The 13,529-nt window shown below is 34.3% G+C and overlaps 2 protein-coding genes across 2 annotated transcripts; both read left to right on the top strand.

The window, feature by feature from the left end:
- Positions 1–1,619: 1,619 nt before the first annotated feature.
- LOC120346503 (dopamine D2-like receptor) lies at positions 1,620–4,470 on the top strand. Its single transcript, XM_078115245.1, has 3 exons — positions 1,620–2,050; positions 3,765–3,937; positions 4,303–4,470. Exons 1-3 carry the CDS (start codon positions 1,639–1,641, stop codon positions 4,468–4,470), a joined length of 753 nt encoding a protein of 250 aa, XP_077971371.1. The 5' UTR covers positions 1,620–1,638.
- A 975-nt stretch (positions 4,471–5,445) lies between these two features.
- On the top strand, positions 5,446–8,968 carry LOC120345814 (uncharacterized). Its single transcript, XM_039415368.2, has 4 exons — positions 5,446–5,589; positions 6,273–6,492; positions 7,006–7,108; positions 8,406–8,968. The coding sequence occupies exons 1-4, from the start codon at positions 5,494–5,496 to the stop codon at positions 8,539–8,541; spliced, it is 555 nt and encodes a 184-aa protein (XP_039271302.2). The 5' UTR covers positions 5,446–5,493; the 3' UTR covers positions 8,542–8,968.
- Positions 8,969–13,529: the final 4,561 nt, after the last annotated feature.

Raw genomic sequence — 13,529 nt, 5'->3', positions numbered from 1 at the left:
AACTAAGCGGTGAGTAAAAAACTTTTTTGCAAAATTCTCGGTACTCCCGAAGTAATGTACCAAGATGGCGGAAACCGGAACGTAGTATGTGAACGAGGTTAGGGTTAGGCCATAATTCTAGTCCAAATTTTCTTATTTTAGTTTTATTACGAATTCGGGGACTGGCCAAGTGACTCCCATAGCATATAGGCCTGCAATTTTGGCCTAACCGTAACCTGGTACACATACTACGTTCCGGTGTCCGCCATCTTGGTTCACATACTTCGGGAATACCAAATCCTCAACTTCGCATATGATATTCACTTAAGCCAAATCTCATTCAAAGATTTATTATGCTTTTTGAATCAAGCAGTGTATGATAATTGATAGTTTTTATAGATTAATTAAGATATAGATCGGTCATTTTTGATAGTTTTCATGCATTATTATCACTTCTACAACTATTTATAGTTTTTATTCCAGTATAATCCAAACCAGTTATTGGTATCTAATACATTGGAAGTCAACTATGATAATTAAACATTTTACTATAATAAAACAACCTATATTGCAAAGTTAGGATAACGGATTGAAGTCATTATTAGCATTGTAATCGCATCGCATCAACAAATTTGGGTCACAGTAAAATAACTAATGCTATATTTTGAGCCAAATTTGATTTATATATATATGTAAAAACTACCTATTAATCAAATTCATTTGAGTTTATAATTCGTTCACGCTAAATCGCCATTATTAATTTCATTGATTTACTGTCGTTTATCAAATTTCACAGTGTATCATAATGGAAGATGTATGTTTTAAAACCATGTATAAATTATTCGTCGAATTCAAAATTCAGTTGCCTGATTTTATTTACCCAGTACGCTTGTTAGGTCACAACTCGTTCTAATAATTATGCTTTGATTAATTATATCTTGTATTTTACCCGGAAGATCTTATCGAAGACAGTTATTGTGGGGCTCCCGAAGTATGCGAACCAAGATGGCGGACATCGGAATGTAATATGTGTAATAGGTTAGGGTTAGGCCATAATTTTAGGTATAAATACTACGGGAGGCTCTTGGCTAGTCTTCGAACTGATAATAGGACTAAAATAAGGAAAATTGGAAAGAAATTATCGCCTAACCCTAACCTGTTACCCATGTTACGTTCCGATGTCCGCCATCTTGGTTCGCATACTTCGGGAGCACCGTTATTGTATATACAGAAGCTCAATAGAGGCTCTTGATTGATCCGTACATTTTCAATTTAAACAATTTAGTCAATTCGACTTGAAGTGTCGTGCTAGGCAGAGCCTGTCGATCACAACAAGCACATCTTGTCCATCCATCTTATTTATCGTTCCAAAAATGCATGATATGTGAAATAACTGGCGTACTTCTAGCCATTAATAATGCAAGCATACAGATATGAAATACAACGTTATATCGCTATATTTATATATAAGTACCCATTTCTTTTGCCAGTCGAACACTTGGAGGAACGGGCGATATCATACAGTGCATAGGTTTTTAATAAAAATTAATAGTTTTAATGCGGCAAAATTGAGAAAATAGGCTTGTCAAGAGGAATTCATTGATTCTACCATTCTTCATTTAGCTTTATTAAATGAAAAAGTACAATAAAACAAACGAGATGTTAAATTTCGTAATTTATACATCGATAATTGCGAACACTCTTTACAACGCCAATGCTCAGGACGTGCAGGGAGAAACAGAGCAATTCTACAACTCCACAGCGCAGCAAACCACTGACGCAGTTACGAATTCAACACAAGAGCTCAACTATACTACACGCGCACCTGGAATCAGAATCCTAGCATTATGTGGATTCGCAGTTTACAGCAATGAAAGCGAATGTAGCGACCTTCGATATTATATGTACGATGCAAAGGCATCACTATCAAACTGTGAAATTCGCAGAGGTTTTATTTCATTCTGTTTGGTGATTATCTTGATGTCATTGGCGATCATATTGTCGAACATCCTGCTGCCGGTAGTTGTGTGGAAAACACGGGAGTTGCGCACTCAATATAATTACATCAAAGGTAGGGTATCTATCTAGATTACATATATATATATAGTTGTTATGACAATTTTATGGACTGTTATTGATCAATATGATGCGGCAATAGATGTTCATGCGATGACTATATGTCTATATCAGTGGGTGGCCAACACGTCGATCGCGATCGAGCGGTCGATCGCCCCGACTCGAGCAGTCGATCGCGTCTGAGTGAGTGAATTTTATTAAAATAGACCCAAAAATTGCCTCGAACCAGTTGTGTGCTTTGCGACAGGTAGAATACAGTACTTTACATGCATTTTCCCTTAACCCCAACCAATCAAAAATAAGCCAACAATGACATAACATGTGCCATCGATTAGATTGAACTATGTATGCTAGAGGAAGTCTGACCTTGGTCAGACGAAACGTTACAGAAATATATCTGTGTTAGTGTGCAGCAAGACTATTGAATCACTTAGAATGACATAACAATTGCAGTTTTTCCAGCCGCTCAGACAGATGTTCAAGCAGGCTTCGTTTTCATAGTTTTGCGCGTTACAGTGTTATTTGTCTGTTTTTATTTATGTTTCAAAAAATGGTTGTATGCTCTAATTCAGTAATTGTCGTTTTGCCTTCCGAGGATATTTAGTTTGGTTGCGGTAATCAAAATTCCCGCAAATGACGTGATTATCTAGGCTAAAACCCTTTATCAGTAGACTGTGCAAGCAGCACATGGTTGAATAATTTGAGTAAAAACTGTGCAAATCGACTGTTGTGCTATGAGTGTCAAATCTGTCAAATCATGAGGTTTTTGTACTTGTTAAAATTGTTGGCTTTTTTCTGTCGTGATTTGTCTTTTGTTCATCACTGGGATCTGGTAACCCTGGTCTGGGCGGACAAACGATGCTACAATAAATTCCGCAATATTGTCTCACTCCAAGAGGAGTGTGATGAATTTTATTCGCAATGGTATCAGTGGCATCAAAATGCCCAATTTGTCCTAATTTTGAGCAAGCGAAGAATCGCGTTTGGAGGAAATTGTAAATTAGATACTGAAGTTTGACCAGTCATGTAACATTTATGGTTTGAGAATATTTATTTTCGCTGTTTGGATTATACTTGGCAAGGTTTCTTTCAACACTTACGACTGAGGCCTTTTGTCAACGCTTACGACTAAAAATTAGGCACGTCTTTTATCTGAATTGTATGATTTAAATAAATCTTAAATAAATAATGAAACATTTACTCCGGGTACAATTAAATATTCAAATCGACTTAAATGGATTATAAAAAATACAAATTTTCTGTCAATTTTTCGAATTTTTTGTATGCTTGTGTGCTTACAGTTATTTGCACTTTCAGTGCCCATTCGTTTTTGTGTAGGACATTATTATCGATCAATCGATCGCGATCTATTTTGAAGATTTTACTCGATCGCGGTCGAAAGCAGGTTGGCCACCCCTGGTCTATCTCCTCGCCATTTTGAAAGTGGGCTCATATTTTGCTGTGTTATCGTGAATAAATCGAGAGAACATATAAAAAATATATTGAAAACACCGCGTCTGAAATTTTGTAATTTTCAGACTTATTTTGGCACATAGGCTACATTGGAATGATTGCTTTTTATAAGTTGTGATGGCAAGCGACTTGAATTCGACATGTTCTTCCCGGGTGGTGATATTCTCAAATTTGAAACGCATGTAAAATCATACTTTCATCATTTTCATTTGTATTATTTCTAAATTTCATTTTAGTATCCTTAGCGCTTGCTGATTTGCTCAGTGGAATTGTGATGCTTTGTACTACAATCCCTAATATGCTATGGATGAGATATAAAACCGAACGTGAAGTTGTTGATTACATACTAGATGACAGAAATTCTATTAAAGCAATAGTCTCTGGATCTTTCATCATGATATCCCTACAGGTAACTATTAACGATTTGTGTTCATTATTAGTTTATTAAAGCACCAGTAATTTTCATTTTTTTTGTGTATTTTAACATGTGAGCAATGTTTAAAAATATGGGTAAAAAGAAATACCAAATGATTTTACCGAATGTCATATGAAGTTATGTCTGTGAATTATGTAAGCAGGTAAATTCGGGGAAGAAACGAGATTACAGAGAGAGAATTTAAAATATAAAAAAAAAATAGCCAGGGACTCCTTCCATCAACAATTACATCTTTCAAGTTCCACACAGTCCCATCATCTTATTTATACTCCACGACACGACAAACACGTAACATTATGTATTAGATTAGGCGATACATGTGTATATACAATCTATAGGCAACGATACTCCATCTGCTGTTCCTCAGTTTCGAACGCTTTATCGCTCTCAGGTGGCCGTTTTGGCATCAAACAAGAAAAACACGTAGTATTTGCTTAACTCTTCTACTGGTATGGATTATATCTCTATCCTTCGTTTTTATACCAGGCAAGTACAAGTTCAAATAAAACATTTATTAATAATATATTCTCTGAATATTCATGAATGTACCGTGTTTCCCCGAAAATAGGACTTATTTCAATTTTTGGCGCTCCAGAAGTATGTGTACCAATATTAAGGTAACTAATTTTGTTCGCCCAATTTACATCAAGTTGTGTGAAAGGACTGAAATCTATGTGCAGGGGGATATTCACTTGGCTAACACCCAGAACTTTTAAGATAACTAAAATAAGGAAAATAGGATACACATACGAAAAATAACACTAGGGCTTATTTTCGGGGGATGTCTTTTATTTTCATTTATCAAAAACAAAATTACAAAGTAGAGAATTACGAGATTTTCAAAAATACAAAATATGAAAACCGAAATTCGTTTACTTATAAACAACACGTTTCATTTAATAAAGCTGCTAAACGTGGATTATTCAATAATGACCAATCCTTTAAAACGTGTAGAGAGATTTATTGCTATCGACTAGGCCAAAAAAAATCCGAACTATTGACTAGGTTATATTTTAAGGTGAAGGCCCATATTAAAATCATTGTTAAAATTCAGGCTGGGTCTTATTTTCGAGGTAATACGGTATGTATATTCTCTGCATGGTTGATACTTATTATAGTCATTTTTTTTATTTCTTTAGTTTAGGTATATCATGTTGTACTAATCATTTGCTCTGAAGGTGAACGACTGCCGTTTACGAGAGAAAATTAAATTTCACCAAACCTTATTCAGATCTATTTAATACCTACTAAAAAAAGGAAAACTATACCTGCTTAAATTACACTGTCACTGTATTTTCACTGTCAAAGTTACTAAAATACCTCTTTCTGGTTAAAATTATTAAACACCGAATGCTGCGGTAGTGCACGAGGCCCGGATTATCCAAAACATTATTTTATCAGCCATCATGGACTAATATAGTCCACGTAAACATTATTATCGAACACATTGCGTTTTTTGAAACACAGCTGCCTTTCCGGCGTGGTTTGATTATGAATTCCAACCTACTCTTCTCGTACACGTCATTACAATGCGACCAGCAGAAGGCGATTCAGTACTTGAACAACTCGGATATCACGGAATCAGTTACGTAGTTGTTACCATACTATTACCATATGCATTGATGGTAAGTGTATGGTCTTATAGTGTTCGAGAGTTCTTAAAAAACCCTATTCATGGAATTTTTTAATTTAATTATATACATATTATATGGCAAATCAAGTACACTGTATACGTCCAAAGGTACGGTAAGTATAATTTACCAAAAGAAATTATCATAATTATTGTCAATCTTTGACAAAACGTTGTTTGGAAATAATTTTGATATATATTAATGAACTTGTTCCGAAACAACTGAAAAATAGAATTCAGCATCTCGCAGACTTTTGAATTCATTTGCACAACTTCTGCATTCTACAAATATCAAACGAAGTGCCTGCATCAAACATTATTTAAACTAGTTCTTTTTTCCCGTGTAAATGAGACCTAATGATTCATTCGCATCTTAATTCGATCTCCAATTTGAGCCAAAGAAGTATTTTGCTTTCAAACAACACTATAGTTCCAGCTCAGTTTACTTTTAGTACGATTTTGAAGGTAATTTTATTCAACTCATTATTGATTAAATTGCAAGGCCTTTTTGGTTGCGCTAATTGTAGTTGGTTTCCACATCTGTTGTACAACATGTATTCATTTACTATTTCATATGCGCTGTACTTGGCATATAGATTTCATCATTTAGGTTGAATAATATCATTTTCCATGTCATTCTCTCATTCTACTGTCAAATATTGATACTTATTTATTCAGCTTATATTTTGCACCAGTGCCGGGATTATTGCTTATCGAGGTTTTGTGCGACAAGAAACGGAACTCTGTAAAAGAACTGACCGCAACACTAGGAATACGAAGGGCAAAAAGAGTACCAAAGGAAAACAGAAAACGTCGATTAACAAACGAATCATCCAACCCAAAGTGTCCGTTCTAATAACTCTCTTTATAATGATTGCTGCATTTACATTAACCTTACGTGAGTATATATCGTGGACTATATATAGACTAAGGATGTTGAAAAAATGGGACAGAAAACGTGTATGTATGTACAAGACTTTTTTTATGCGATGGGGTTTCAAATTTATGTCCAGAAAAAAAAGAAACCAATAAAAACAACAAGAACAAAGACAATATAATAACAAAACGATCCATAGGTCCACTCCGTGTTCAATATTGGTAGTTAACCAGTTATTTATTTGAGATGCATGCATGGTAGTTTTGGAGAAATACGAAAAAAACCGACCTGCGATTAAAGTGACTCATCCCACGCAGTCACAGCCGTAAAACTCGTTAAAAATTTATTCCCGATTTTAATCAGTCCTGAATCCGTGGTTAGATTTTCTTAAGTGCCTTCTAATCTGCGGTAGCATAAACAGAGTTCACACAGTTGATTTCCGCTTTATGAATTATGCAGTAAATTTTGATTATGGGAAAAACGAACAAACATAAAATGTATTTTGCTTTTTATTTGCCGTTCCTTATATTTCAGTGCCCTTTGCTGTTGTTATGTTTCTGTTTATGAATGAAACGTTGGATTGTTCAAATTTTTCAATCCCGTATGCAATCACATTTTACGGAAGCTTAACAAACAGGTATGAAACTATTTTTATTGTCACTTTCTGAGGAGTGAACTTGTCCCTATGAAAGACTTGATAAGATATGAAGCATCCTAAAACTAAGGATTCAAGCATCGCAATTTGCTTGCTACGAAAATGAAGTATAATAATATATATATATATATATATTCCTTGATTAAAATGAGTTTGCAGTTTATAAATATCGTTAAATACTCATATCAAATTGGGGAAGTTTCAGTATGCTCCCCGGCTTTTCAATTTAGGTGGAAAGGGGGGAAGGGGGTGGTTTCCTAATTTTTGGTGTGGTTGATATTTTGCTATTATTGATATAACAATTTGTAAACTATAACTAATTTGTTATGTATTTGACTGACCATCTGCACTGATATACATGTCACCTTCAATCAATCAATCATTTATTCGTCATCACAAAAACAACAAATGCACAAAAAATTGGTACAGGAAATAAATATAATAACAAGAGAGCTATGCTCAAATATATAAACACGTAGAGTTTTGATGACGTCATAGCGAAAAAAAGTAATAGCCTTCTTTTTATCTTTAACCACTGAAAATTTCAAAGCAATTGGTCAAGTATTCGAAGAGCAAAAAGCGATTTCTTCAAAACGTGTTGACGGAGACAAATAATAACAATAACAACAAAATTTTGAAACGACCGTTATGTCCAGTTGTGCGACAGGAGTCGCGAGGAACCTTGTTAGGTCTTCAAACACCTAACGCGCTGTTACTGGTTCAGTGTAAAAAATAACTACATTTGCTATAAACATTAACTACGCAATAATCGTTATAGTGAACATATTTTGACATTTGGATTATTGAAAAACTTCCCAGCAAACGCAATTTTACTAAAATCATATAATATAATAAAAAAAGAAAACAACTCGAGGAAAAATTTACAAAAAAGGCTTCTAGATATTAGAATACCATTGTATTTAAGTTAGGGATTGAAATATAGTGTCACTCTTCAAGGGGAAAGGAGGTGACAAACCCCTACAGGGGGATGTAGGGAAATCACTGTGAGGCTGACCACTCTACTGTAATCCTCTGTAGTTGCGACTGCGTCTCCCATTTGATCGTCATTTTCGATGAATGGAAGTATGAATTTTACACATTTGCCCTTTCTCCAGGATGGCTGAGTTGTTCAGTGAATGCGCTTGAGGTTAAGATTCTCATTTACTAGCAAAGATTTACTCAACATTTTATCACTTGAATAAAATTATCGTGTTGCTACCTGGCTTTGATCAGTCATGGCAATATCATTTTTGCCATTTGTTCTCATCTTTTTTTCTAGTTTTATGAACGCCATAATATACAGTTTTCGAGACAAGAGATTTAGAAAAGCAGTCTCCCGTCTATTTTGCTCTTGTCCAAATGAAAGAAATTCAAGTTTTTATCGGGTAGAACAAGGCTCCAACAAACGAACATAGATATTCTCGGAGAACTATATGGTATGATAAATGCAAACAAACTATTCAAAAATGAATTTTTGTTTGATTCAATTTATTATTGGCACAGCGTGCCAAATGGTAGGAAATAGTTGAAATCATTTGTTACGTCCGGGTAGTTGCACTTGTCATCTGAATAGTATTGTACTCGTATTAGGAGAATCACAAATATATATATATATGTCATTGCACCTAAATTTTCAAACTAAAATGTTAACAATTCTGTTCTGTAATAACCCTATAGTAATATTTTCCATGGTGTGATAATGAAGCGCAATAAAACTAGTTTATTTAGCTTATAGAAAGATACACTTTACTTGATCGAATGTATTTATTGGGATTCTTTTCATTATTTCTGTATTGAGACTTTGCTATTTTCTATCAATGATATTACATATAAATAACTGTGTATGCGTTGAGTTGCAATGAATGGGTGGATGGAAAAGAATAGCTGGGAGAGCTGATATTTTAAGCGTTATGCTGGTGGATACTGGGAATCTAAAATGGAAGTGGGTACATAGAGACAAAAGTGAAAAATGACTCACAAGAGTTCTTGCTTGGGTAATCCTATATTGACTGACGAGAATTAACACGACTAGGTTAACATACAAATGCTTGTTATCAGCTGCTGAAGCAGGCGACTTCGAGTTTCTACATAATGTTCTAGTGGGCCAAATATACACATTTCCGGTATTGTGGGGATTGCATTTAATTTCCGCCTACGAATAATCGCCAGAATAAACTTCTAATTATGGCGCACTCGCAACTCCTATTCTTATCTTATCTAATGCCTGCCACGATGAGGCGTGTGTGCGTCCGGTTCTTATTAAATATAAACAAAGCACATTATTTATATTTACTCATTATCGGTGTGAAGGTCGATGTTGTTTCTGTGCGTTGGCCAAAGCGTGAAATTAAATGATAACTTTGTTTTCCTGCAGTACGTCGTTAAAATGACAATATTACAAGAGAGTACGAAATCTATTCTTTTTCTTAGTGTAATTCATAGCAATGTGTGCTTCCGAACGTGCACATTACAAGTTTTGCATTGTCTCACAGATGAGCACTGGCGCAGTCCCGGGTCTCGGAGTCGAATTTCGTATTTGCAATGGGGTTGCCAACTATGAAAAGTTTCAATAGGGGACATAGATTGCCGTCATCATTTATTTTGTAACTTGCAGGAAAGAACAATATAAAACTATGAAATAAAAATTATATACAAGCTAAAAAGATATTTCAAAAAAATCTTCACGTGTTTCTCATTTGATGTTTATTTAACATTGACCCAAACAAGCTCTAATTTTGTTGCATAAGTGTATAATTTCTAAAGTTATATTTCTTCTGACTCTTTGCTGACTTCAGCAATTGTGGATCACGTTTTATTTTTTCCGAAAATTCACGACACGACACGTGTCTTTCAAGTTAAAGTATATATACTTAAAGCTCACTTTTCTTTAGTTGTATGGAGCATCTGTTCCTTTCACAAGCATATCCAACAGCATTGTTGGATTGTGGACGTCATAGACCCCAATTATACGTAGAATTTTCAGTTATCGAACTAAAATTTACTGAAATCTTGGAGTGGTGCCATTTTCAGAAAATTAATGTAAAATATTTGAAATGGTAATAAAATTATTATTTCTCTGGCTATTCGAGCCGGACCAAAGCGAAATTAAAAAGAATAATTAAAAGCTTGCAAATACATAAATGGAGACGATTTTTTAAGAACGGAACAATATCAAACACAGTACTATAACTATCGGGCAAAACGACGTTGAAAAGAATAAAGAACAATTAGCATATTTTCTAAATGCTAAAACGGACAAGGACTTTGAAATAAAGGACGGTTGGCAACCCTAATTTGCAATGACTCATAATGATATTTAATATTGAATGTCTCCATAACTGCGATGATGGCTTGGCATATCAAGAAAACAGGTTTTGAAATTCTCAAGAAAAAATATTATATATCTTCAGTACAGGAACTTTGAAATGTTCGACCCGCGTGGCAAACTTGATAAGGCGTAAGAGACCGAAAATCACATGATCCGATAGCGACATAGGAATATTGTAATTTCACCAAACGATTCCAATATGAACATTGCAGCTCAATATTTGTAATTGCAGAGGTACTACTTCAGGATTAATTATGCTCGGCGGGAAACCCCCAGTAGACTTCACGTGCTACAAAGCCGCATAATACGTTTGGTAGTTTGGTGACGCATGTAAAAAAAACTTGCAGCAAGGCACGGATTGAATATATAAAAAGTAGATCGAGTTCCATTCGACATCAACAAAGCCTATACTGTATATCAAAGTTCCGATTGGAATGTTTCCATCAAAGTTAATATCATTTAAGTTTGTTTTTGTTTTGCATTGAGTTTGGATGAGTAAAGTAAACGTTACGTTTATTTTGGTTTTCAGTGACAACAGAACATAAGGCAAAACAAACGAATATACGGAAAACCAAATTATAGACGAATCAGGTACTAAATATCTCGATCAATAAACAAGGAAGAGTAACAAACCTTTTTCCTTGTTATCAACAAATTCTTATAATACTCTATAAACCTATCGTTGTATAGTTATCTCCCATTCATTTAAGAAAATTTTTGAATTTTCATCATTTATACATCGAATATAGTATGAGCCTTTCCACGACCTTTGACCCCCGAAATATTCTTCCTATACTTTTTCATTGCAAAATTGCCGAGGCTATTTTAGGAGTGTTTTGCGAGTTAGCGCCTGTAAAATGGGGTATGTGTTTCAAACCAACATTATGATTCATCGCATACAACAATCTGTTTTTTAAAAGTACCGGTAAATAATTTCAGCCTAGTCTATCACAGATATTTCTATACTAATATTTTATTACTGCAATTAAATTAAAACTCTTAGAAAGACAGAGTGATCATTGAATTATCTGATTTATATTCAAGTTTCCGAAACACAACTGAAAACTAACGAATAGAGTTCAAAAACGAGGTAATGTTCACGACCACGCTAGAAAATCTGTCTGAGCGGATGCGAAAGTGTCTGACCGGATGCGAAAGGGGAGCATTGTTACGTCACTTTTTTGCATCTTGCTGATTGGCCAATGTCACGAAGTAAACAAGGAAGTCGATGCTCGAGGAAAGGTAATGCTCTCCAACTCATTTGTGGTTACGAGTTCAACTTCAATCGTTTGACAATAACGATTTGCTGGGTCGCGAGATGGTGATATAGAGCCGTGCGAAGTCCAGTGTTTATCATATCGTAATATAAAGTAGCAGTTTAACGGGTGGTTGGCGCCAACGCTTCCGTCTGTCTAACGGCGCTGAGCTTTGGCATTGGAATTTATTTGGCAATGAAAAAATGAAAGTGTATTGAAATATATGGGTTAATTCACAGCGCGGAAGTTTCCAGAGGCAACAAATTCTTAACAGTAAAGGATGAAGAAGTTCGGATTTAAAAGTTATAGAATTATTTCGGTAAATTGGAAAGTATAAATTGCGAATGATCTGTACAAAAATTTTCGAATCATATGATTATGTACGCCTAATAGTTAACGGCATCGTACCGTAAATGTAGATATAATGAAATCTTTATTCATAAATTCTTCGGATCATAAACCTGTGAACCTTGACGGCTAAGTACCGGTACCGTAGCTTTTGATGTGAACCATAACCAATGAGGATAGGATAGAATTTACATATTTACTGTATTTATGACCTGCAAATGCAGAAATGGAGTTATTTAATGTGGATACTGTTCTCTATGAAAAAATTGGCTTATTGAAACATTGTACAAGAGAACTGCATTGTCTAGGTTGAACATGTCGAAATTTAAATTGGATAAGTATAAATAAATTCAATCAACTTCAGAATTTAATACTAAAGCAACCTTTATGGCATTATGGGCCAAGTATAGATGCTTAGTTCTAGTACTGTAGTACAGTAGACTGCCTGTAACTCTGTAACCAACAACAGACTTGGAAATTCAATTACTGTCATTTATTATCTCATCCAACTGAAACAATAAACCAGTGATTTGGCTATTCCCACATCAAATCGAGCCTGGCAATCAAACAAGAGGCTTTTAGTTTGCCATATCGCTTTCTTCTCCTTGGAGAGGTATCCCAATTCATAATTATCACTTTTAGACTCGGGCCATGTTTGCAGCAAGTCATAATCTAAGTTTGTGAGTTTTATATTCAAGCAATCAATTATTTGTATAGTATATTGCAATAAAATAGTTATTAAATTGAGTTTTGTAATATCAGAATGCACATCTGAGACAAATTAAAAATAATAAAATTGAATGTATTTGAATGAAATATCTGAAACAAATTTAGTATTGCAGACAAATATAACTAATAGTTTTGAAGTCATAAGTATAGCACAACTTATGATTCTCATTATACAGTTTGCCTATAGCCATATCATCAAATTGTTTTGGAGTGAAAATGTCTTTCTATGGTGAAGGTGCTAAAATCAGTGAGGTGCTAAAAGGATCTGTAAAATTTTTATGACTAAAATTCATTTATTATTACAGGTAGTTAGATTATTTGGATCATTGAATGACTGAGATAATGGTTAAAAAAGTGCGTTTATATCAAAACTAGTTTTTATAAATTTCAAAATCTATATGAAACGAACTATAGTAATGTGTATTATATGCTTCTGTTCTTTCTGTATAGGTTTTATTCAGTTTGTAGCATTCATGCGTGAAAATGAATTGTAAAAAATATAACTTTTTTATTTTTGAAGCTCACCGTAGTTTGACTACAGATATAGTATTTGTAGTTACGAATTTACGATGTGATGAAAAATTTTCATGACAGAAATACTGTATTGATTTATATAGGTAGACATAGATTGTATTTACCGGTAGCATTCGCTTATTATTAAAGCTATCAGGAATTATTACTAAAAGGATATGACATGACTGGTTTGTTGGCCAGATGTTTGGAATGATATTGAAATGTCAAA

The sequence above is a fragment of the Styela clava genome, chromosome 8 (assembly GCF_964204865.1).
Source record: "Styela clava chromosome 8, kaStyClav1.hap1.2, whole genome shotgun sequence".
In the NCBI taxonomy this organism is placed as follows: domain Eukaryota; kingdom Metazoa; phylum Chordata; class Ascidiacea; order Stolidobranchia; family Styelidae; genus Styela; species Styela clava.
Note: the sequence above shows the minus strand (reverse complement) of the source record. Positions and strands in the feature narration are given on the sequence as shown.